The sequence below is a fragment of the Pteropus vampyrus genome, unplaced genomic scaffold (genome assembly GCF_000151845.1).
Source record: "Pteropus vampyrus isolate Shadow unplaced genomic scaffold, Pvam_2.0 Scaffold22, whole genome shotgun sequence".
NCBI lineage: Eukaryota > Metazoa > Chordata > Mammalia > Chiroptera > Pteropodidae > Pteropus > Pteropus vampyrus.
In genome coordinates this window covers 783,523-794,820 of record NW_011888803.1, presented here as the reverse complement: position 1 = coordinate 794,820, position 11,298 = coordinate 783,523, and the positions used below count along the sequence as shown (strand labels likewise).

At 37.2% G+C, this 11,298-nt stretch overlaps 1 protein-coding gene across 6 annotated transcripts in view; it reads right to left on the bottom strand.

Moving 5' to 3' along the window:
- The window catches only part of ST6GALNAC3 (ST6 N-acetylgalactosaminide alpha-2,6-sialyltransferase 3), a 496,004-nt gene that overhangs the window by 275,327 nt on the left and 209,379 nt on the right, over positions 1-11,298 (bottom strand). For all 6 annotated transcript variants that reach the window (XM_011355517.2, XM_023528022.1, XM_023528023.1 and 3 more), the window contains exon 2: positions 6,124-6,318. In XM_011355517.2, the coding sequence (XP_011353819.1) occupies positions 6,124-6,318 (195 nt within the window). The remainder of the gene's footprint in view (positions 1-6,123; positions 6,319-11,298) is intronic.

Below are 11,298 nucleotides of genomic sequence, written 5' to 3'. Positions count from 1 at the left end.
GACACAGGAGAGCTTTAAAAACAGAGTAGAAATTGCCCTTTCTAAGGGAAATTTACATTAGAAAGGGGGCCTATACCAGCAAGAGAGCTATTACTAGAGATAACTGTTTTTTTTTTTTTCAATTACAGTTGACATTCACTATTATATTAGTTTCAGTTGTACAGCATAGTGGTTAAACATCTATATTACTGACAAAGTGACCCCTCAATAAGTTTTTTAATAGCCAATTTCTACTTCTTAATCCCTCATCTTTTTCACCCAGCCTCCCAACCCTCTTCCATCTGGCAACCATCAGTTTGTTTTCTCTCTATGAGTCTGTTTCTGTCTTATTTGTTCATTTATTTTGTTTTTTAGATTCCATATATAAGTGAAATCAGATGGTATTTGTTTTTCTCTGTCTGACTTATTTCACTTAGCATTTCACTCTAGGTTCATCCATTTTGTCACAAGGAAACCATCAACAAAAGGAAAAGATGATCTACCAAATGGGAGAAGATATTCGCTAATGATACATCTTATAAGGGGTTAACATTGAAAATAGATTAAGAACTCACTCAACTCAACACCAACAAAACAAATAATGCAATTTAAAAATGGGCAGAGGACATGAATAGACATTTCGCCAAACAGGACATACAGATGGCCAATAGACATATGAAAAGATGCTCAACGTCACTAATCATCAAAAATTCAAACCACAATAAGATATCACCTCACACTTATTAGAATGGCTATCATCAAAAAATCTACAAACAACAAGTGTTGGTGAGGATGTGGAAGAAAGGGAACTCTCGTGAACTGTTGGTGGGATTGCAAATTGATGCAGCCATAATGGAAAACAGTATTGAGGTTCCTCAAAAAATTAAAAATAGAACTACCATGACCCAGCAATGCCACTTCTGAGTATTTATCCGAAGATCCAAAATACGAATTCAAAAAGATAAATGCATTCCTTTGTTCACTGCAGCATTATGTACAATAGCTAAGATATGGAAGCAACCTCAGTCTCCATCAATAGATGATTGGATAAAGAAGAAATAGTACATATATACAATGGAATATTACTCAGTCATAAAAAAAGAATGAAATCTAGTCATTTGTGACAACAGAGATAACTCTCACCTAAGAAATCTGTCTGCAGAGCAGGGCAAACATTTGTTTACCAAACATCTGCTCTTCTTATTATCCTTTGAATTGCTTTCCTCTCTCTGAAGCCCCAGACTCCAATCCCTTTCCTCATGTCAGGATAGCATATAAGCTTCTATTGCCTGACCGCTTTTTGAGTCTCATATCTTTGTAGGCCTGCTGTATGAAATTGAGTTTATTTTTCTCCTCGTAACCTGTCTTATGTCGATTTAATTATTAGATCGGCCAAAGAACCTAGAAAGGAAGAAGGGAAAATTATACCTCATTGACATCCTCAGCTCTATTTTTTCTTCTCTCTCTATCCCGCCTAATCCTTCTCCTACACACACGTCTCAACTCCCTCACAAAAGCTGTCTGGAATTGTTTTACCGTACAATGATATCTGTCCTTCTCTTTTGGTACTAGAGCATAGATTGCCTTGAGATATGGCCATTCTTTGGGAGTTGATATTTTATAAGCAGAGTGAGAAACATAATCACTTCTCCACTTAGCAAGTACATGCCATTATGCTTGGGAAAAAGATAAATTATGTTTAAAATGATTAATCCGATATGTACATGTCAAATAAGTAATCGTTATTATATATTAATTTAGTTGTTTCTTTTTCTATAATAATTTAACAGTTGAAATTTCTTTTTCTTTATGACTATACAAATGTAAATATTCAGATTTTAATTAACAATTAAATTGATTAGTTTTAAAGTTTTGGAACATATATTTGCATATAATTGTTCTCAATGTACTTACATAAAATCCAAAGCCTATATTCCCAAATATAGAAAACCTATTCATATCAGCTTTAGTTACATGTGGACATTTATTTGAATGTGTAGAATGTGTGCTTTTATTACCAAGAAAGGCAGCTCTGTTCCTTAATTGTTGCTATAACTACAACTTGGAAAATTCTATTGCAACATCAATATGTTATGCACATCTTTAATTAGGATGGTGCGGCCTGTCTGTCACAGCAACTGATCCTAAGTATTCTTATTTAGTCTACTTGAGGCTTTAAAATGTTCTCATTATTTAAAGAAGCATGTTTGGCCTCATTAAATTGTTAAGCCAATCAATATGCACCCCTACAACCTGATTGCTGTGTTCTGGAAATCTTGTGCTTCTTCACTTGGCACATCTTTAGGCACCATCTGAAAGCTCACTTTTCCCCAAATACCAGAAAACCTCTGCAGCTCTAGCACATTAAGGTTCTTTTATCAGCTCTAAAAGAGACATCTTCCACCTCTACTGATCACCAAGAAGATCTGGATGTGGCATTCTATTGATTGTCAGAGCTTGATTCTCTTATCTAATGGTTAATGCAAATAAGTTGCAGGTTATTTGCTCTGAGCAATGTCTTCGTACTAGGTCACACAACAACAACAACAACGACGACGACGAAAAACCATGGTGACTGATTGCATGATCTGGAAACTACAGACAGAACCTAGCCTGAAATTCACTTTCTTCTCTTTCTTCAAAATTTGCCATGATCACAATGAGGAGAAACAATGATTCCCTTGAACGAAGGCTTAAGGTACCTTCATCGTTTACACCTTTCCTATTACACTGTTAATTGATTTAAAACGGATCACTAAAATGTGTGTTAAGGAGAAAGTAGAGTTCACAGGATATTGCCAAGCATGGATATGTTGATATGCTGTTTTTTAAAAAACATGTCTGGGTTATGCTTTTTACCCAGAATACAGTAACTGCCTTAAAGCCATAGGTGGGAATGCCCAAATTCAGTCCCATTTAAATAGAGAGTTGCATTATTAACACAGTAGTGACTTGGCAAGGCAAAGTCTGAGCAGCTAGTGGGTCAAAAAATTAAAGGAGGTGGGGAGGAAGGGAAGTATAGACCCTGTTGTAAAATCTAAATCACCTTTGGTCTAAGCTTTGGTCTGGTGCTGCCTCATGGTTGTTGTCAGCTCAAACATCCTTGAGGCATTATGGGTTCTGTGGCCAGATCAGACTTTAGGATTTGAGCAGTCACATAGTTGGCACTTACGTTGATTCCCCACTTCTCAAGATTTCCTCTCCCTCATATATAAGAACTTTATCCACACTGGTTAAGAAAGGGAAAGAGACAGGGCAAAGGATGGGAGCCAATCACCAACTGCATTATATTTGTCATTATAGAGTGGGAGGGGTATTTTAATTCTTCAATTTATCTCCTCTGGAAAAGTCCTTATAGTTTTCACAACATATTCCTTTTTATGGGGTTGAATGAGAAAAAAAAAAAAAATTCTCCAACAATCTGAAATATAAGCGAGTCTACATGTTTCTTCTTTCCATGTTCCTTATACTTTTACTTCTTGCACTTCTCTTGGGAACAGATCTTTGAAAAACTAGGTGAACTGATAAAATAAAAATGAGCTTAAACTGGGTATAATTTACTATATGTGAGTCCTTCAGGGCAGACTGTCACAGATTCATGAGATTGCCTATATTTCCACTAGTGTCAAGCCAAAGGGACGAGAACTCATCACATTTTTAAAGATAACCAGAGAATCAGATTTTGTTCCCAAGCAACTCAGCTCTCCACTGTGTCTACTAAATTTTCAATCTAATTTGGCCACCTTCACTCCCACCTTGTTTTAGACAGTAGTGGAGAGACAGACATTCTCGTAAACGTTTCCACTCATAAAATCTATGTCTAGTGGCAGCAGTGTCTGGTCTAGCTGAAGCATCAGCCAGTAAAACCACCATCGTGTTTGCAGATATCCTAGGTCTGGAAATCATTGCTGGCATGTCCATGCATTTAAAAAAATTCTGGTAAGTCTGGTGGTTTCTCGAAAGCACAAGTTTTCTTCTGAGAAACTTCTGAGAAAACCTCAAGGACCAGCATCTTAAAATAAATAGATCACTTCTCAGCTGAGCCATGGCTTTTGACCTTTCTTCGGATTAGAATATAGTGAATAAGGAGACAAGAGAGTGTGGCTGCCTTTGAAGCAAGGCTTGAAGGTTGCTATTAAAGTATATGAGATGCCTAGTTTCAAACTGATGCTCAGTGCTTTTTTCCCCCTCTTTTCATTGTGGTTTTAAGTTACAAAACCCTGATTTCTAATGAGATTGGGAAGTCCTTCACAAGTTTACTGCCCTGAGCCTCGATTCTTTAAAATTTAAATATAAAGTCTGGCATTCTGGACTGTGGTATTTTGCTGTTATTCATATGGAGCAGTTCAAGTCATAACTGATCAATATAGGGAAAATAAAACAAACTCATTCACTGAGCATCAGTTTGAAACTAGGCATCTCATACACTTTTCCCTATTTAATTCTTGTAATAACTTTGCTAGTTGATGTCGTCATCCCTATTTTTATGTGTGAGAACTGGCACTCAAATCATGTCTGTGTGCCTCCAAAGCCTAAAACCACTTTACTATGATCATGTTTCCTCCCAAGAAATAACTTCTACAGGACCAAAATAATGACCAATATCCTGTGGTGAAGTCATTGTCTAAAAAACTATACCAAAAGACTATCAAAGATAGCCTGGTTAATATGTCTAATTCAAAAACTACCTCCCTAGGTCAGTTTTTCCTTTAACATTCCAAAATCCAATCCATTAACATTTAAACGAATGAAAGGGTTCTTGATTTTTGGTGGGATTTTCCTCATGAGAGTAATTTGTAAAAAATTTTAGTCACATGTTTCATTTTCCACCTGTGACAGGCACTTGTGAAATGATTAACATGATCCAGTAGGGTTACAGAATATTAAGTGACAGCCAGAAATAAAAGTAATGAAACACGAGAGTGAGACAAACTATTCTCTGAGATAATTTTTATAAAGTAATCAATTTATTACGACACAGCAAATTCAAACAATAAACACTTTCTAAAAAAATAATTTAAAACCAATGAAAGGATAAACATCAAGCAAGACCCTAACAATTTATGTTATTAATAGTGCCTCTTTTTTTTTTTTTACTATAAACGTCTAATAAAAACCCTGTAAATCCTGCAGATACAGAAGCCATTTTCAAGGAATCAAATTAACCAGAAGCAATGACTCAGGTATGATATTGGCTACGAAAGGTGATGGACCAAACCAGCTTTCAATATCCTTCTCTGGATGCTAAGAATAACTCTCGGAACAGGAGAAGCATTCTGTGCCTAACTCTCCTCTCTATTATCTTTACCAAATGACCTTTCAATGGGATCTGATCCAAAACTCTTCTCAGTGAGGTAGACAAACTGGTGACTTATAACTTTGTCACCAACAACTCCAAACAGGATTAGACTCTGCATCTAACCCCGCGTTCATCCCACTTCATAGAAACAAATAGTGAAAATGATTTTACTAACGACTTCTATACACTTCATACATTTTGTGAAGTTCGTTATTTTTTCCTTCACTCCATGATACAAATCCTGGCTTGCAAGAGTGCTAGCATAATATGCACTTTCTAGTTGCCAATGTACCTCCAAGATTTAGAGGTTCAGTGATTATAGGATTTAAATAATTTTAACCCCTTTAAATTCGGAAACTCTTTAAATCTCATTATCTCTGCAGCCGTTGACAATTTTAGAATCAGCTTGCCCTTTTCTAGCTCCAGGTCTAAGGATTATAGCATTTTAAAGAGTATAAATGCTTTTCTACAATTCTACAAAGAGTTGTCCCTAACCAGCTGACCTACAAGAAATAATGCCAGCAAGTTCTCTAGCTGGTAACTGCTGATCAGAGTTAATAAATAAAAAGATATGTATGTTAAGCCACAAACTATCAGGAAAACAGGTAATTGCTTCCTTAACTCCACATGAAGCTAGTGAATCAGAAGACTTGATGTAGGAAAGGTAGCAGACTTTAGACTTTTGTCACTAACTGTCTAAGAATGAGAAAGCAGAAAATGTTGGGGACCCAAAGAAGCTCGCCACAGCAGATAGAGTTAGTTGAATGATTGGGAGCCATCTTGCTCTTAAAAAATGCTGTTACCATGGATACCCTTGAATCCTTGGTAACCCTCTGAGGTCTTACCTCTTGTGTCCTCACATTTATGTATCCGTAGTGAGTTCGAAGGGGCCGTCTGTGTGTATAGGAGAATGGTATCCATTTTGTACCAGGTTGTCCAAAGCAGTTTAGTAGCAATGGGAAATTCACTTCGTTTACAAGGCGTACAACCAGCAGGAAGAGGAACGCTGCTATGAAGCTCACTGCAATCACAGACTTTCTCTACAAAACATCAAAAAAAGGAAGAAGAAGAAAAATGAATGAATGAATGAATGAATGACTTTCAACCAAAAGCAGTCACAAAAGGAGGTTTCTTTATTCCTCTCCTTTTTTCTTTCAAAGGTAACAAAGGACTCTGTCCTTTAGCATATTTTTACTTGGAGACAGAAAATAATTATTTAGCGACCAGGTTGCCTTAGTGTACTGAGCCTCTGAGAGTAAGCGGAGTAGCTTTCTTGGATTATCTTTCTATTCTATTCCTACTCCTCCTTTCCTTACCTCCCTATCTTCTTTGACAACTGCTATGCAATTTTTAAAACTAAAATGGGCATTCTCAACTTTAAGAAGTCCCTCCTAATTGTTCAATTCCTTCCCCACCATCATCTCTTCAATCTTGGCCTATCTACCCTACTAGAGGTAAAAAGTCTCGCCACTTCAACACCTTGAAGGCATTATCATTGTTGTAAATTTTCATTCTGTAATAATTATTTATTGACTTTTCCTTCATGTAACTGTGAGTTTCTAGAGAATCGGGGTGTTCTATGTCATACTGATATCTGTATCCCAGGTCCTTGACACAGTATCTTACATAGCATAGTGAATAAATGAATGGATGGGCAGATTTTTTGTATTCTTGTAGACAAAATATCATCAAGCATTATTCTGTGTCTTTATCTAGCACCCTCCACGTGTACAAGACTTTGCCTGTGCTATTGGATCCAAAAAGCTAACAATAAGAGTAGGAAAAAAATCCATGCCAAGCAGCTTAAGAACATCCCTCTAAATATGTTGCTGTGGAACAAGAGCAGGAGCAACTGCATCCTACTGGGGTGAGGGAAAGCAGAGATGTGTTTGAGACTGAGTTTGATAAAATGCATGAGTTTTAATCAGTAGAGAAGTGTAAGTGGAGCTTTCTAGGCAGAGGGACAGAGCAAAGAGGCAAGAAAACACGGGGTTATTCACAGTCACATAGCACTTTCTCTTACTGGGGTACAGAGAAAACAAAAAAGCTGGAAACACAAATGATACCTTTATGGGGACTGTTTGGATACCAAGCTAAGAAGTTTACTGAGTTTGCTAGGTGGTGGAAATTCAAAGGAGGCTTTCGTTTGTTTTTTTATGTTTTTTCGTGTTTGTTTGTTTTAAAGGTGACTATTATAATCAAACATCGGTGTTTAAGATGCCTTGGAATAGGGAGGAACTAAAGGTAGACATCAACTAGTTAGGAACTTATTCCAATTGGATAGGATAGAGGTAATGAGGGATGGAAACTAGAGCAGTGGCAGAGGGAATAAAGAAGTGAAAAAAGACATGAGAAACTCTATTAGATGGGAGGGAGAAATCTTGGCTACTAATTGGATAGAAGTGGCAGACAGAAAAGTCAGAGGCCTGGTATTTTGAGTCTCAGTAACCGCAGAAATACTGGTCTTATCAGGAGAAACCAGAGTGGTCAGAGCAAGAACTGACTTAAGAGAATAAGAAGATAAAGCCCTTGGCTTTCTAAGTCTTAGTTTTCAGGGACTGGTGGGTCATCTGGATGGAGCTGTCAAGGAGTCTGGTGGAAAGTCAAGTCTAGAGCTGAAGGCAGACATCAGAAACAACTCTGCCTGAAAGTCCAGGGTGAAGGCACAATGAAATGTTCCTCCATGAAGTTGGACTTGACCTCTGATTCTCCTTCAACCTTAAGGGAAGCCAAATAAATTTCTGGGAATGACTGAATGTTTGTTGTTGTTGCTGTTGCTGTTGCTGTTGCTGTTGTGTTTTCAATTTACCACTTCATGGTGTAATCAGCTTTTTTTTTTTGCTCTTCAGGGAATGTCCCCAAAATAGAAGAGAAACCCAAAGCCAGCCCCTGTAGCCTCCCTGAGCCCATAGTCACACTCTCTGTAAGGGCAATAGAATAAACCTCCAGAAATCAGAGACACCCAAAGGAAGTCTTTGCTCTTAGCCCCTATAGTTTGTAAAAACCCCATCCCTCTCTCTAACCAGACAAATTTTTCAATTACCTGAAAGTCCTTTGAGTTCTGCCTCCTCAAAACCCCTTATCTCATCACTAACCACCACAGCCTTACCTCATTTAACCTTCTAATCATGAAAAACCATTTTTAATTTGCTCCTCTGTGGAATCATTATGTCCACAACATTGCAATGTGTCAAGGTAACAGCTTAAACGAGGTGATGGATCTTACAAGTTTAAAGGAACACAGACCAGAACAGATGGCTAAATAAAAGCAAAGGGGCCAGTGACCCATTAAGTAAACAGGTAAGAACCTTTTTATCACCATCGGGTAGCTTGTTGCAAAACAGCAGTTTGCACTGAAGGAGACCCAGATGGGATTTGTGCCTTTGTCCAGTCCAGAGCCCAGCATGGCTCTCTGTTTCTCTTGGTCACTACACTGCACTGCATGGCTGGGGGTTTGGGGACCAAAGTATAGATGGCCTTTCCGAATTATCTGATAGCGCATAACAACACATACATAATGCATAAATGAGAAGAAAATAAATCAATAATTTTGAGAGATACTTCAAAATTGAATGAAATCACAGTTGCAAAAGCCTGCTCCCTAATAATCTGTGTCTGCATCCCATGTCCGACCAAAAGGAACCAAGTAATGAGTACAGAGAGGATGAGGTGAGCAAATGGAGAGAGAAAGCCAGACACTGACTCCTCTGTGATTGATCTGGAATAATATTTTGCAGTGGGCTTAGGTGCTCTTTTCATAACTCAGGCTTCTAGTCCAATTTCTGTTGTGTTACCTGGACTGATTCTTTGCCCTTCTTCATGTTTCCATATTCTTGTTCAACATGAAATCATTCTCATAGTGCTGATATAAAACTACTCTGAAGTTTCACTAGAAAAGGTATAACTTCAAGCGCATTCTGTGCTCTACAAGGCAAGGACAACAGGACTCGATGTGAAAGTGCATTTTTCTAGCAGTCATTTCTGCCAGATCATGAGCTTCAGCAATTACAAAAAAAACCATGGATGAGGCTTTTCAGAGTCTATACATACCAGAATGCAGAGAGAGTCTGTTGGGGAGCAGGGATGTGGGAGTTAGGGAAGTGAAAAAACACTGATATGCATGACATATGAATGTATTCACTCTTTCAAGTCACAATTGCTCATTAAATCTATACTCTGTATAGACTTGGTGAAGTGTTGAAAAATAGAAATAAAACCAAAAAAGCAGACCATGCTTCCAAAGAGTCACAACTTAGTGCAGATAGAAAGTAAACAGAAAAGTGTAATACTACTCATCAAATAAGGTAATGGAGGTATGTTCAGGTTGCTATGACAGCCCAGAGGAAATGGAGGGGAGAGTTGTATGATGGACAATTCAAGGAGTGCTTGCCTGAGGAGGTGGTATTCAAATGGAGTCCTGAAGAATGCGGAGGAGTTAGATAAGTGAAGATGAGAAGGGCATTCCAGGCAGAAGGAACAGCATAGACTAAGGCACGAAAGTTCAGAAGGCCTTAATTTGGTCAGAAACTTGCAAGTCACTTGGCAAAAGAGTACTGTAGATTGCATGTAGTGGGAGATGATGCTAAGAAAGTAGACAGGGTTCAAATCGTAAAACAAAAAATAATAAGCGAAATACATTAATTCAGATGCAATTATCTGCCCCATCTATCTTACATTAGTATGATGAAAGGACAAATGTACCATATTTTATAATTCCGAAATATTCTTCACTTTCCAACCATGTGAAAATGTATCAATCCATTTTATTTGAATTTTCCATTTAACACACTATAATGCCCTGCTTCTAATTGTTTGACTTAAATTTATTCCATCATTGGCTTGTTCTAGCAACTGTTTTGAGTCCATCAACGCTCAGCAAATTAGAAGATGCTACCTGTTTACACATGTGTTCTATGTCTAACAATTTGTTTATAGAAGTGATCACTGCTGCCTTTATTGAAGTAATCAGAGCATCACCTAGATTCAACAACCAACAATTAGGTAAGTAAAAACAACAGTAAAGACTTGTCAAGTTTATAATTTAGAAAAGACTCAGTCTGACAAACTTTCATACGGCAAAAATCTAGCATAAATTTAATAATCATTCTCCTAAGATCAGAAGCATGAACATTCAATGACACAAGGGTTAGAAAATGCAGAGCACAGTTCTGGCACACAGTGAGCACTGAAAAAACAGAAGATGTTATTATTATGATATAACTACTAATGATCAGAGCCCTGGTGGACATGAGCCAATTGGCGAGGATCAGCCAGCCCATGTAAATGCATGATAAGAATTTAGAGATGTCTTTTTCTCAATTATTCCAAGCATCTGCAAACCCTTGAACTATTCAGTGCAACTTATCCATACAGGCTCTGAGAGAATGTCACTGTGCCCAAACAGATCTGATGAACTGCATCATAGAAAGCTTTCTTCTTTTTTCTTAATTTTGGGCAAGTCTGAAAGGGGCCTTTAACAGCTGAGACATTTGGAATTTAGTGCCCTCTGTGTTGCAAAAATATGCATCAAAAATGTGGCATTCCAGTTGCTCATTCTTTAGAGTTGGAATATCATTTATTAGACTTAAGCAGAAATACCTATTTCAAAATATAATGGGGAGAAACTTTATTATTTAAGGAGAAAACAATTGCGAAATTTAGACCTAGCAAATTTGGAAGCTATATTTACATTTGTATGTTTTTATTCTTTCTACCACAGAGTTAGTCTTTAACCACAGAATAATCTTAACTTTTAATTTAGTCAGTTGCTAGATTTTATTTTGTTACTTTTTCACAAATAATAAACAATAGCATAAAGGTGCATTTTTCTATTTAAATAGTATTAATTAATTTCTTACCAGGGTAAAATGGTGTAGACTTTTGTCCATATGCTGTCATTTATTTAATAATATAAAGTACCACGTCAATTGTATTATTTATATCAGTGCTCAATCACCTCACACACTGGCAGGTCCTTACCTATTGCCTATTTGTGACCTTACCAAATACAAATTCTTTAC